The 15521-nt window shown below is 43.4% G+C and overlaps 1 protein-coding gene across 1 annotated transcript in view; it reads right to left on the bottom strand.

Annotated features, from left to right (window-relative positions):
* Positions 1-15521, bottom strand: part of nbeaa (neurobeachin a) — a 1211357-nt gene that overhangs the window by 117908 nt on the left and 1077928 nt on the right. Inside the window, exon 45 of the mRNA XM_070892347.1 lies at positions 2399-2539. Coding sequence (XP_070748448.1) covers positions 2399-2539 — 141 coding nt within the window. The remainder of the gene's footprint in view (positions 1-2398; positions 2540-15521) is intronic.

The raw sequence follows: 15521 nt of genomic DNA, 5'->3' as shown, positions 1-15521 counted from the left end.
ACAATGTATGACACCATCTTAGAATGATCTACTGCAAATCACACAAGAAAGCAAATATAATTTAACTCAACTTTTGTAACCACCTCTTATCGATACGGCTGTGAGGTCATGCATTCAATATTTAGAACAAAATTACCGACATTCTTTTACATATTATGGGTTCAATTTTCCCCAAGCCCGTTTTCTGGCATATTGCAGAGTTACGCCGGGTTTTCTAGGCCAGAAATGCGCCATAAATATTTTCCCAAAGTTTCCCCGATCTATAAATCGAATTTGGAGCCGCGCAGCATGTCCAGTTGCCCCGGGGGGTGGGGGGCGGGGGGGGAGGTGGAGTCTGCTGTCTGCGCCAAAAAACAAAGCCGCGCCATCTGCGCATGCGAGGAAAAAAAATTATATTTTTGACATTGTTCCAATGGACGCGCATGCTCAGTACAGCTCAGATTTGGCAATCGGCCATTTTTAAAGAGCAAAGTTAAGTACATTGTAAACTTTTGAATAAAATATATTTTACATTAAAACTGAATCATGTTCCATTAACAAAACACAACATTATGGAAGTGACCTCTCTCTCTCCCTCCCCCTCCCCTCCCCGGGCACCAAGTCTTCTGATCGGCTGTCTCTCCCTTCCCCTCCCCGGGAACCAAGCCTTCTGATCGGCTATTTCCCCCCTCCCCTCTCTCCCCACCTCATGGCTTGTTTCCCAAATCTCGAGCCCGCTCCGAGCCCCTTGCCTGTGCCGGTCCAGCTCCAGCTCCCCCACCTCCACCAGCCCCGAGTGCCTTACGGATCCCGGTCCCCCGCCCCTAGCCCAGGCCGAAGGGCTTGCCGATCCGATCCCCCGCCCGAGCCTGGCCCCGAATGCTCTCCCGGACCCACTCCCTGCTCCTAGCCCAGGCCAAAGGCCTTCCGATCCGCTCCCCTGCCCGACCCTGGCCCCGAGTGCCCTCCTGGTCCTGCTCCCTGCTCCTAGCCCAGGTCGAAGGGCTTGCCGGTCCGATCCCAGCCCCATACCAGGCCAAATGCCCTCCTCCCTCCCAGTCCCCGCACCTAACTATACCCGAAAGGCTTCCCCCACCCTCTTTCCCCCCCGACCCCCACCTCTCTCTCTCCCCCTCTTTCAAACTTTGCCTGCTCTTGCTGTCTGAGCATCTGTTGCACTTACCTGCGCCGATTTCCTTACCTGTGCCGATTTCTTCAATTCTCCGGAAGGTTTTTCTGCAGAGGCCACATGCGCTGGCCTAAGCAGAACTGGAGTAACTCTCAGCTGGCCAAACTTGCCTAAATGGCCAGAATTGGCGCAGGTGGCAGGTTACGCACCCCCCCCCCCCCCCGCGGCTAAAAAAAAAAAGTACCTAAAAAAATCGTAACTGAGTTACGCTGGTGCAAATTGATTGGGGAAACTGTGGATTTTTAAACTTAGGCCAAAAAAAGCAGCCTGCTCCAAAAAAACGGCGCAAATCACTGGGGAAAATTGAGCCCTATATATCTCAATTCTTACTTTTGTCATCTTTATAATCTGTAACATAAGTTGCTTCTACACTAGAGTTAAGGCTTGGCCCTAATCATCAGCTCTTACACCTCGGCAATAGAATGTTGATGTTTGTATTTACTGGCCAATTAAAATATGGGTGAACAGAACTTGCAATTTACCAAATCCAAATAACTTTTATTTGATATTCAAATGGCACGATTAAAAATATTTTGATGCAATGATTTAAGTGATAAATATGGTGGAAATAATACATTCAAGATAAATTGTTATGGGAAAAATGTAATTTGTTTTGGAGTGTCCAGTAATTAATTTATATTGAAAGGTATTCAATAGGAAATATTAATTTGTAAATATTTCTACTTTAGTACATTTTTAATAGAGAAATACATCTGTTAAATATATGATAATAAAGTGTCAAAATAGGTGGTCTGGTGGTGCCATTACCTGATTGACACCACTTCACTAAGCCTCAGTGACTTGGTATATAAGTGTAAAAGCCTTCAATTTTCCACAGACTTAGTCCCTTATTCTTATGTCCCCATCCTGGAGATACACTGTATAGATTTGGCATTTCTCCACAGGTAAGGAAGCAAAACCTGACCCACTCTTGTGCACCTTATAGCATACCAGTTGCAAAACAATATTGTTAAAGGCTTAAGAGAAGGTCACTGTGCTGCTCTCAACTTTGAATTGTTTCAAGCTTTGGCTGGGAAGGGTACCAAAAAGAGATGTGGATGCAATTTCTTTTAAAAGTCACAAAATGACTTATTTGAAAGAAATACACATTGAGCTCCCAAAGAAATTAGCCAAAAACACTGGCATAGACCCGTTGGGCTGAATGGCATGTTTCTGCTGCCGATTCTATGTAATTTTAAATAATATATATATGTTACTGAAGATACTCACAATTCTGACAAGCCAGGATAGTGTGGAAGTAGCTGTAGAATAATGGGTGTTGTAATGGTAAGGTGGAACTTGATCGTCCTCCCATGTCTCATAGCGTTCAGCATAGAAGACGGCACGCTTTGGGTTCAAAGATCCAATAGGCTGTCAGGGAAGAAATATAGATAGCAAATAAACTGGTGTTAGCTTTAATTAGCATCTGGAGAAATAAAATGTAGCTTCTCTTAAGTAGATTGTTCCTCATAATTATAGTGATAGATCTACACAGTAATAAATTTTCCAAATCATTTTATCTGTAAGAGAGACAATAACATTTCTCGATTACTGCAAATGCTTTAGGTGATAGGTTTTTGCAGATTTTCAAATAAATTATAGTTTTTCCTTCTTATTGTGAAATACAGAAATAATAATGATAGCATTTATACTGTGAAATGTTACTGTGGTGACGAAGAACAGCACTGACAAAGGATCTGGAGAAGACAGACTGACAACCTCTCCAGATGAGCCACAGAGCAGTTTTTCAAATTTGACTCAAATTGATTTGTCCAATTGTTTAATAGTCTGCTAACTTATGTTTTGTGAATTGCATTTGCTTCATAGTCATTTAATTTTCATAATGCTGTATGCATATACTATTTTGTTGGCTATATAGAAGTCAGAACAGAGAGCCATAAAACTCCTTATTTTAACCACAGGGCATACAGACATAATGTGTTCAAACATTAAGGAGTGGGTGGATAGGTTAACAATCACAGTAATGAGCTTTCACTAAGATACTGTATAAAAATTTTAATATTTTAAAACATTTATTTAAAAACATGAATGTTTGAAATATTACCACTGCAACTCTTAATTGACATAGTTAGCATGTCTCTTTATCTATAAGGCCTGGGTTATGTCCAGTGCTCGACAACTAAATCCTGCAATGCAGAATTGTTTAACATGTCTGTGTTTTTCAGTGATGTCACATGAATCAGAAACAACCCATCACATACTGTGGATTTTAAGATAAAAATATCCAATAGAAAGACGCATAGGGTGTTATATGACATAAAACAGTGCAGAATGGTTTTGTTAAAATGATATCTTATAAATGTGTTTAAAAACACACATGTAATGATTCATGAAATTAATTATGAACAGAAATCATTTTTATCCTTCTACAAAATAGTTGAAACATAGAAGTTTTATGCTGCATTTCCTTCTAAAATGCTCTTAACCAGATCACAGCTTTCTTAGATGCTAAGATGTTCAATAAAATTACATCCTGTTAATTTTATTTTTTAATTTTTCTAAATTGATCTTTTTAGGACCTGGTCATAGTTTTTTTTTAAATAACAGTGCGCGTGTTCATTAAGTAGACCAGCTGCCAATAGTTAGTTTCAATCACATTTAAACATAGATATTTATATGTTGAGGACATAAAATAGATCTACAATAATCCAGCTTCTGGGTCATCTATTAACATGTCTTGATAGCATTCTGGGATAGCTGTATTTAATTCTCTCCTAAGTATTTCAATGATACTGTTCATTCAAAAAATGACTCAAAACAATTCATTTTTATTCATTGTTGGGATGTGGCTGTCAAACATAGAAACACAGAAAATAGGTGCAGGAGTAGGCCATTCGGCCCTTCGAGCCTGCACCACCATTCGATAAGAGCATGGCTGATCATTCCCTCAGTACCCCTTTCCTGCTTTCTTTCAATTTCCCTTGATCCCTTTAGCCGTAAGGCCCATATCTAACTCCCTCTTGAATATATCCAATGAACTGACATCAACAACTCTCTGCGGCAGGGAATTCCACAGGTTAACAACTCTCTGAGTGAACAAGTTTCTCCTCATCTCAGTCCTAAATGGACTACCCCTTATCCTAATACTGTGTCCCCTGGTTCTGGACTTCCCCAACATCGGGAACAATCTACCCGCATCTAACCTGTCCCGTCCCGTCCCGTCAGAATGTTGTATGCTTCTATGAGATCCCCTCTCATCCTTCTAAACTCCAATGTATAAAGGCCCAGTTGATCCAGTCTCTCCTCATATGTCAGTCCGGCCATCCCAGGAATCAGTCTGGTGAACCTTCGCTGCACTCCCTCAATAGCAAGAACGTCCTTCCTCAGATTAGGAGACCAAAATTGAACCCAATATTCCAGGTGAGGCCTCACCAAGGCCCTGTACAACTGCAGTAAGACTTCCCTGCTCCTATACTCAAATCCCCTCGCTATGAAGGCCAACATACCATTTTGCCTTCTTTACTGCCTGCTGCACCTGTATGCCAACTTTCAATGACTGATGAACCATGACACCCAGGTCTCATTGCACCTCCCCTTTGCCTAATCTGCCACTATTCAGATAATATTCTGTCTTTGCGTTTTTGCCCCCAAAGTGGATAACCTCACATTTATCCACATTATACTGCATCTGCTATGCATTTGTCCACTCACCTAACCTGTCCAAGTCACCCTGCAGCCTCTTAGCATCCCCCTCACGCCGCCACCCAGTTAAGTGGCATTTATTGCCCATCTCTAGCTTCCAAGAGAAGGGGGCATTGCGCCTTCTTAAATCACTGCAGTCTGTATGGTGAAGGTGCTCCCACATTGCTGTTAATTATGGACTGCAGTAGCTGGATATAAATGACTGGCTTGCGTGGCCACTTTAAGAGCAGTTAATAGTCTATTATGTTATCGTGGGACTGGAGTCACAAATAGGACAGACCAGGTAAGGACAACAGGTTTCCTTCCCTAAAGGACATTAGTGAACCAGTTGGTTTTTATAACAAACAAAAAGTTTCATGATAACTTTTTTTTATTGATTATATATAGATTTTTAACATGAATTAGAATGCTCAAACTGCCAAATTGTGAGTTGAACTCATGTTCTCCGGATTATTAGTCGAGGCCTCTGGAATACTAGTCCAGTAAAATAACAACTTCACAACCATACCTATTATTTTTATGAATAAATTAATACAGTTTCAATGAATACAAAATACCGTAATAATTTTCTGAGCAAATGTTTGAACTTTCACCTCAGCCTTTCCTTGTATTTATAGAGTCAAACCACACAGTTCATTATGTCACTAATCCTTTGAGCAGTTGAGTGGTATTTATACATCAGAAATAAACACCAACTGTACAGTTTTCAGCTTCGTAAGAGACTAATTTCTAATGGCTGATTCACAGTCACTTCAATAATACAACATTGGACTTCCAAACAGTACACATCAGTTCAAATCTTCCTGTAGCATATACTTCACAAATCTGAATACGGGTCTGTCTGCGGAAACAACAAAAAATTGCCCAGGGATCCTTTCAACCACCAGTCATGCACACCTACAGCTGGCCCAACGATATAATGGTACTGACATGAACCACGGTCCCTGCCACCCATGAGCTTATTGTGGATCATTGCATCGACATCATGGCCCTGACAGAAACTTGATTAAGGGGTGATGACACCTTACCCTTAAATGAAGCCTCCTCTCCTGGTTATACCTTCTACCACTTGCCCCGCTCAAACCGGCACAAATCACACCTTGGTCTGTCTCCCTACTCCTCTGGCAACTTGTTCTTTGGAAATCTCACCTTGTTCCAAACCTCTCACCTGCCATTTAATATCCTACCCAAGCCTCTGCACTGAGCGACTTCTTAACCTCGGTGATTTAAACCTTCATAACTCATCATACTCTGTATCATCTCAGTTCACTGCCCTCCTGTCCTCCATAAATCTCTCCCTCCTTATAAATTCCCCTGCCCATATTCATCACCAAATTACACCTTGGTCTGTCCTCCGGCACTTTCTCCTCCTTTGAGCATCTCGCCTTATTCCACCCCTCTCACCGAAAATTCTCATGCTCTACCGCCCACTCAAATACCATAAAAATGTTATTACCGAGATATCTTCACTGCTTTCCTCCTTCAGCCTCAGCACTGAATGACTTCTCATCCTCGGTGATTTCAAACTCCTCCTCAATTCATCATGCTTGCTCTCTTCTGAGTTCACTAGCCTCCTATCCTCCCTCCATGTAAACTCCTCAACCCATATTCACGGTCACTCCCGCAACCTTGCCATCTCTCATGGCCTCACTACTCCCATCGTGTCAATCGCAGATAATGCCATCTCTGAACACTTCTTTGTATCACTCCCCACCGACATCCCCCTTCCAGCCACTCTCCCGGCCCTACATCCTTCTGCATCTGCCCCTGGAAAAAAATCTCTCCAAACTCTCTTACAACTGCACTTATGAAATCCCAACTGTACCAGCCTTTGGCCCCCTACTCACCATGACATTTCTGCAGCTACCGATCTGTTCAATCACATCCTCACCACAACCTTTGATGCCCTAGTCTCTATTAAAACAATTACTCCCTCATCCTGGTCATTCCCCCTGGTACGGCCTTCATCTTCACTCCCTAAGTCCAAGGGACGCAGACTTGAACGAATATGGCAGACAACTGGTTTAGCCATTCACCGCCAAATCTGGCTGGACCACACAAAGCATTTTTGGGCCCTGCTCTCCACTGCCAAAATTGCTCACTATTCTAGAATCATTCTGGAATGCAAAGAAAAATCCCTGCTTCTATTCTCTACTTCTAACCGTCTTCTTAAACATCTGTCTCCTCCACCCTCTCCTCCGACAACAAATGTTAGGAGCTCATGGACTTCTTTGTCTCATAAGATTGAGACCATCCGTTCAGTTGCCTCTGCCACTTCCCTTCTTTCCCCATGCCCACTGGGCCAAACTATCTCCAAGGTTCCCCCCCCACCCCCAGCCCTAGCCCTGAACTCGCATCTTTCTCTAGTTTTTCTCTGATCTCCCCTCATGACCTCTCCACGCTTATCTTGTCCATGAGATCTTACAAGCTGAATATAGGGAGCTAGGAGTTAAATTAAAAAGTAGGACCTCAAAGATAGTAATCTCTGGATTGCTACCAGTGCCACGCGCTAATCAGAGTAGAGGGAGCACGATAGTTAGAATAAATACGTGGCTTGAGCAGTGGTGCAAGAGGGAGGGCTTCAAATTCCTGGGACATTGGAACCAGTTCTGGGGGAAGTGGGACCTGTACAAAAGGGACGGTCTGCACTTGGGCAGGGCTGGAACTGATGTCCTGGGGGTAACATTTGCGAATGCAGTTCGGGAGTGTTTAAACTAATATGGCAGAGGGATGGGAACTTATGCAGCGAGATAGGGCGAAGTAATATGGAGTCAGAAACAGATGGTAGAAAGGTAAAAAGCAATAGTGGAAGGCCGAGTAAACAAAGGCAAGAAACAAAAAGGGCCACACTACATCATAATTCTAAAAGGACAAAGGGTGTTAAAAAAACAAGCCTGAAGGCTTTGTGTCTTAATGCAAGGAGTATCCATAATAAAGTGGATGAATTCACTGTGCAAATAGATGTTAACAGATATGATGTGATTGGGATTACAGAGACGTGGCTCCAGGATGATCAGGGCTGGGAACTCAACATCCAAGGGTATTCAACATTCAGGAAGGATAGAATAAAAGGAAAAGGGGGTGGGGTAGCATTGCTGGTTAAAGAGGAGATTAATGCAATAGTTAGGAAGGACATTAGCTTGGATGATGTGGAATCTATATGGGTAGAGCTGCAGAACACCAAAGGGCAAAAAACATTAGTGGGAGTTGTGTACAGACCTCCAAACAGCAGTAGTGATGTTGGAGAGGGCATCAAACAGGAAATTAGGGGTGCATGCAATAAAGGTGCAGCAGTTATCATGGGTGACTTTAATATGCATATAGGTTGGGCTGACCAAATTGGAAGCAATACGGTGGAGGAGGATTTCCTGGAGTGCATAAGAGATGGTTTGCTAGACCAATATGTCAAGGAACCAACTAGGGGGGAAGCCATCTTAGACTGGGTGTTGTGTAATGTGAGAGGATTAATTAGCAATCTCGTTGTGCGAGGCCCCTTGGGGAAGAGTGACCATAATATGGTGGAATTCTGCATTAGAATGGAGAATGAAACAGTTAATTCAGAGATCATGGTCCAGAACTTAAAGAAGGGTAACTTTGAAGGTATGAGGCGTGAATTGGCTAGGAAAGATTGGCGAATGATACTTAAGGGGTTGACTGTGGATGGGCAATGGCAGACATTTAGAGACCGCATGGATGAACTACAACAATTGTACATCCCTGTCTGGCGTAAAAATAAAAAAGGGAAGGTGGCTAAACCGTGGCTATCAAGGGAAATCAGGGATAGTATTAAAGCCAAGGAAGTGGCATACAACTTTGCCAGAAATAGCAGTGAACCCGGGGACTGGGAGAAATTTAGAACTCAGCAGAGGAGGACAAAGGGTTTGATTAGGGCAGGGAAAATAGAGTACGAGAGGAAGCTTGCAGGGAACATTAAGACGGATTGCAAAAGTTTCTATAGATATGTAAAGAGAAAAAAGTTAGTAAAGACAAACGTAGGTCCCCTGCAGTCAGAATCAAGGGAAGTCATAACAGGGAACAAAGAAATGGCAGACCAATTGAACAAGTACTTTGGTTCGGTATTCACTAAGGAGGACACAAACAACCTTCCGGATATAAAAGGGGTCAGAGGGTCTAGTAAGAAGGAGGAACTGAGGGAAATCCTTATTAGTCGGGAAATTGTGTTGGGGAAATTGATGGGATTGAAGGCCGATAAATCTCCAGGGCCTGATGGACTGCATCCCAGAGTACTTAAGGAGGTGGCCTTGGAAATAGCGGATGCATTGACAATCATTTTCCAACATTCCATAGATTCTGGATCAGTTCCTATGGAGTAAAGGGTAGCCAATGTAACCCCACTTTTTAAAAAAGGAGGGAGAGGGAAAACAGGGAATTATAGACCGGTCACAGCCTGACATCGGTAGTGGGTAAAATGATGGAATCAATTATTAAGGATGTAATAGCAGCGCATTTGGAAAGAGGTGTCATGATAGGTCCAAGTCAGCATGGATTTGTGAAAGGGAAATCATGCTTGACAAATCTTCTGGAATTTTTTGAGGATATTTCCAGTAGAGTGTACAAGGGAGAACCAGTTGATGTGTTGTATTTGGACTTTCAGAAGGCTTTCGACAAGGTCCCACACAAGAGATTAATGTGCAAAGTTAAAGCACATAGGATTGGGGGTAGTGTGCTGACGTGGATTGAGAACTGGTTGTCAGACAGGAAGCAAAGAGTAGGAGTAAATGGGTACTTTTCAGAATGGCAGGCAGTGACTAGTGGGGTACCGCAAGGTTCTGTGCTGGGGCCCCAGCTGTTTACATTGTACATTAATGATTTAGACGAGGGGATTAAATGTAGTATCTCCAAATTTGCAGATGACACTAAGTTGGGTGGTAGTGTGAGCTACGAGGAGGATGCTATGAGGCTGCAGAGTGACTTGGATAGGTTAGGTGAGTGGGCAAATGCATGGCAGATGAAGTATAATGTGGATAAATGTGAGGTTATCCACTTTGGTGGTAAAAACAGAGACACAGACTATTATCTGAATGGTGACGGATTAGGAAAAGGGGAGGTGCAACAAGACTTGGGTGTCATGGTACATCAGTCATTGAAGGTTGGCATGCAGGTACAGCAGGTGGTTAAGAAAGCAAATGGCATGTTGGCCTTCATAGCGAGGGATTTGAGTACAGGGGCAGGGAGCTGTTACTACAGTTGTTCAGGGCCTTGGTGAGGCCACACCTGGAGTATTGTGTACAGTTTTGGTCTCCTAACTTGAGGAAGGACATTCTTGCTATTGAGGGAGTGCAGCGAAGGTTCACCAGACTGATTCCCGGGATGGCAGGACTGACATATCAAGAAAGACTGGATCAACTGGGCTTGTATTCACTGGAGCTCAGAAGAATGAGAGGGGATCTCATAGAAACGTTTAAAATTCTGACGGGTTTAGACAGGTTAGATGCAGGAAGAATGTTCACAATGTTGGGGAAGTCCAGAACCAGGGGTCACAGTCTAAGGATAAGGGGTAAGCCATTTAGGACTGAGATGAGGAGAAACTTCTTCACCCAGAGAGTGGTGAACCTGTGGAATTCTCTACCACAGAAAGTTGTTGAGGCCAATTCACTAAATATATTCAAAAAGGAGTTAGATGTAGTCCTCACTACTAGGGGGATCAAGGGGTATGGCGAGAAAGTAGGAATGGGGTACTGAAGTTGCATGTTCAACCATGAACTCATTGAATGGCGGTGCAGGCTCGAAGGGCCGAATGGCCTACTCCTGCACCTATTTTCTATGTTTCTATGTTTCCTGCTCCCTTGACCCTATTCCCACCAAACCGCTGACCACCCAACTTCCTTTTCTGGCTCCCATGTTTGCTGACGTTGTTAACGGTTCGCTCTCCTCAGGTATTGTCCCCAACTCCTTCAAATCTGCTGTCATCGCCCCTCTCCTCAAAAAATGAACCCTTGACCCCCTCCACCCTTGCAAATTACCGCCGCATCTCCAACCTACCTTTCCTCTCCAACGTCCTTGAACGGGTTGTCACCTCCTAAATCAGTGCCCATCTTTCCCACAACTCCATGTTTAAACCCTCCAGTCAGGTTTCCATCCCTACCACAGTACCGAAACGGCACTCATCTAAGTCACAAATGACATCCTTTGTGACTGTGACAAAAGGTAAACTATCCTCCTCGTCCTTCTTGACTTGTCTGCAGCCTTTGACTCAGTTGACCACTCCATCCTTCTCCAATGCCTCTTCACTGTCATCCAGCTGGGTGGGACTGCACTCGCCTGGTTCCATTCTTACCTATCTAATTGTAGCCAGAGAAGCACCTGCAACAGCTTCTCTTCCCGCTCCCACATTGTTACCTCTGGTGTCCCCCAAGGATCTATCCTTGGCCCCCTCCTATTTGCTCATCTACTTGCAGCATCATCCAAAAGCACAGCGGCAGTTTCCATATGTATGCCGACGACACCCAGCTTAGACACCAGTTCTGGATGAGCAGAACTTTTCTCCAATATTGGGAAGACCGAAGCCATAGTTTTCGGTCCCCGCCGCAAACACCGTTGTGAAATGAGCTTCCGACCACATATCTGTGGCATAACTAATACCGCCTGTTTCTACCTCTGTAACATCAGCCGTCTCTGCCCTTGTCTCAGCTCATCTGCTGCTGAAACTCTCATCTATGCCTTTGTTATCTCTAGACTTGACTTTTCCAACGCACTCCTGGCTGGTTTCCCACATTCTACCCTACTTAAACTTGAAGTCGTCCAAAACTTGACTGCCCATGTCCGGACTCGCACCAAGTCCCGCTCACCCATCACCCCTGTGCTTGCTGACCTACATTGGCTCCTGGTTAAGCAATGCCTCGATATCAAAATTCTCATCCTTATTTCCAAATCCCTCCGTGATTCTCGCCCCTCCTTATCTCCATAATCTCCTCCCGGAAATATCTGCGCTCCTCTAACTCTGCTCTCTTGAGCATCCCTGATTATAATCGCTCAATTAGTTCAGATTTCAGGCATCTACTACAACAACAACTTGTATTTTTATTGCGCATTTAAGGTTGTAAAACGTCAAAAGGCGCTTTACAGGAATATTATAAGACAAAGAAATTTGACACCGAGCCACTTAAGGAGAAATTAGGCAGGTGATCGTGCCTTCTGTTGCCTGGGCCCTGAACTCTGGAATTCCCTGCCTAAACCTCTCTACCTCTCTTTCCTCCTTTAAGACGCTCCTTAAAATCTACCTCTTTGAGCAAGCTTTTGATCACCTGCCTAATTTCTCCTTATGTGGCTCGGTGTCAAATCTTTTGTCTTATAATACTCCTGTAAAGCGCCTTTTGACGTTTTACAACCTTAAATGCGCAATAAAAATACGAATTATTGTTGGAGTAGATGCCTGAAATCTGAACTAATTTTACAACCATAGAAATTAACCTGGATTTGTTTTTTGCAGCAGAAAAAATGGTAGGGAAAGGCAAGGAGAGAAAAGAGGTGAAAACTATTGCCTTTGATGAAATGAGGAAACGAGAAAATCTTTGATAGAATATATAAGTATGTTTTTAAAGCTGCAAGGAAATTCAGTTGCTAAAGAGTTAACTGATTTGAGATCGTTGTGTGTAGGAGTCCGTACTTATGTTTTTAATAAAGTGATTCGCAGTGTCTTTTCTATCCTATTTTTGATTTCTCAGTGCTTACTGCTGAGAACCTTTGCATGCAATGCAGCCCAGTGTGATAAAAATTCAATTCTTCTAATTTAAATCAAATATCCTGCAGCGTATACAGAAAGCATGTCCTACATATACAACAGGTTTAATTTCTAGGACTTTTGTGAGGGACACTTTTCATCTCGAAGCCTGACTGGTTCTAATTTGTCAGTTAAGAGGTATGTCCTTGTGAGTCCTTGTAACTGAAGATGATTTGAAATTGTATGTTTGAGTCAGCAGGTGACTGTGGGTTCATTTACACATGAATGGTTGTGTAAGTATCTGGGCCTAGTGACATTCTGCCAGGGGAATATTTATCCTCAGGGTCACAGTTGAATTTTTTACATAAGCAAAAAAGAGGAAATTGTTATTTTAATAAGATTATAGTACATTGAGCAACATAGATATATTGTGGTGTGAAGTGGTTGAGTGCAGGTCCGCGCTCGAGGATTATCCATGTCAATCAGACTGTTAAGGGAGGCACCGACAAAGGCCAATTACAATAAAATAAAACTTGCATTTATATGCTTTTAAAGTAGACAAAAGTCGACAACCAGCCAAAGACAGAGGTCAAATATTTGGGTTTTAACGAGGTTTGTAAAAAAAGAGAGGGAGGTGCCGATAGGGAGGGAATTTCAGAACTTAGGGCCTTGATGGCTGAAGGTGCGGTCTCCAATGGAAGGGATTGCAGGATGCAAAAGAGGAGAAAGTTGGAGGAATTCAGAGTTCTCTGGAGGGTTGTAGGTAGGGCTGGAGAACATTACAAAGATAGGGATGGGTGAGGCCATGGAGAGATTTAAATAAAAAGAGAACATTTTAAATCTGAGGTGTTAGGGGACTGGGAGCCAGTGCATTGCACTTTCCTTAATTACTCTGCAATCTGTAACATGGTCAACCACAGAATCCTCTTCTAATGTCTCTCGTCTGTTGTCCAGCTCAGTGAGACTGCCCTCACTTGGCTCCATTCTTACCTATCAAACCATAGACAGAGCAGCTGAAGAAACGGCTTCTCCTCTCACCCCGAGCCGTTACCAACACCCCCAAACTCCACCTTCCCGCACTAGCCCCATATCTTTTGATTCCGTTAGGGCTAGAATTTCGGTTTTCAAATTACCGTTTTCAGGTCCGATTTTTGGCCTTTAATTTGCGCATCAGTAAAAATCGGCGTTGCACGAGGATTCGTGGTGCAAACTGCGAATTTCGGCAACTTTAGTCCAGGGCCGATAGCACTGCGAGAAAGGCTTTGCGGGGGCGGGGGGGGCGGAGAAGGAAAAACAACAACAAAAAAATTGCAACAAAATAAAACATTCACAAAACCCTTACCTACTAAATCACTGAAAAATAATTAAAAAATAAAAACTTTAACTTACCTTTTTTGCAGGTCTTCATACTTACCATTGCTGGCAGGGCTGCAATGCAGGTTTTTCCGTCGGTATTCTGGGTGCAGAATACGGGTCCCGAGAGAGCCAAAGATCAATCACAAATGCTATTTCTGGTGTTGCACGTTGGCGCTCCTCTTTCCAGCGGTAGGTGGAAACGTCGCCGCAAAAAGGTCACCGAAGATCCCGTTGACTAGGATTCGCCATGGAGGGTCAAATCGTGGTGAAAATCCAGTCGCAGAGTCGCCGAAATTCTAGCGCTTAGTATCCAAAAACCTATTGATTTCTGTCTAGAACGATTGAGCATCAACAGCCCACTGGGGTAGAGAATTCCAAAGATTCACAACCCTGTGAGTGAAGAAATATCTCCTCATCTCAGTCTTAAATGGCCATCTCCATATTCTGAGACTATGACCTCTAGTTCTTGACTCCCCAGCCGGGGGAAACATACTCTCAACATCTACCCTGTCAAGCCCCTTAAGAATGTTATATGTTTCAATAAAATCACCTCACATTCTTCTAAACTCGAGGAAAAATAGGTCTATTCTACTTAATCTCTTCTCATAGGACAATCCTCTCATCCGAGGAATCAGTCTAGTGAACCTTCGTTGCAGTTCCTCTAAGGCAAATATATCCTTCTTTACCCAAGGAGAACTAAACTGTGCACAGAACTCCAAGTGTGGTCTCACCGAGGCCCAATATGATTGCAGTAAGACTTCTTTACTCTCATACTCCTTTGTAATAAAGGCTAACATACCATTTGCTTTCCTAATTGCTTGCTGTACCTGCATGTTAACATGTTTGTGATTCGTGCACAAGAACACACAAGACCTTCTGAATAGCAACATTTCCCAGTCCTTCACCTTTTAAAAAATATTCTGCTTTTCTATTTTTTCTATCAAAGTGGATAACTTCACATTTCTCCATATTATATTCCATCTGCCATGTTCTTGCCCACTCACTTAACCTGTTTTTATCCCTTTGCAGGCTCTTTGTGTCCTCCTCATAGCTTACTTTCCCACCTAACTTTGTATCATCAGAAAACTTGGATACATTACAGTTGGTTCCTTATCTAAGTCATTGATATTGATTGAAATAGCTGAGGACCAAGCACTGATCCTTGCGGTACCTCACTAGTTACAGCCTGCCAACCTGAAAATGACCTGTTTATTCCTACTCTGTTTTCTGTCCGTTAAGCAATCCTCAATCCATGCTAATATATTACCCTAATCCTATGAGCCCTAATTTTGTGTAATATCCTCATGTGTGGCCCCTTATCGCGTTCACTTGTGTCCACGCCTGCCATAGTACCGAAACGGCTCTCATCAAAATCACAAATGACATCCTTGGAAACGTTTCAAGAACACCCTCAAAGCCTCCTTGATAAAATGCAACATCCCCACCAACACCTGGAAGTCCCTGACCAAAGACCGCCCTAAGTGGAGGAAATGCATCCGGGAGGGCGCTGAGCACCTTGAGTCTCGTCGCCGAGAGCATGCAGAGACCAAGCGCAGGCAGCGGAAGGAGCATGCGGCAAACCAGTCCCACCCACCTTTTCCTTCAACGACTGTCTGTCCCACCTGTGACAGTGACTGTGGTTCTCGTATTGGA

This window comes from Pristiophorus japonicus, chromosome 10 (genome assembly GCF_044704955.1).
Source record: "Pristiophorus japonicus isolate sPriJap1 chromosome 10, sPriJap1.hap1, whole genome shotgun sequence".
Lineage (NCBI taxonomy): Eukaryota > Metazoa > Chordata > Chondrichthyes > Pristiophoridae > Pristiophorus > Pristiophorus japonicus.
This window is presented reverse-complemented; position numbering and strand designations above follow the sequence as displayed.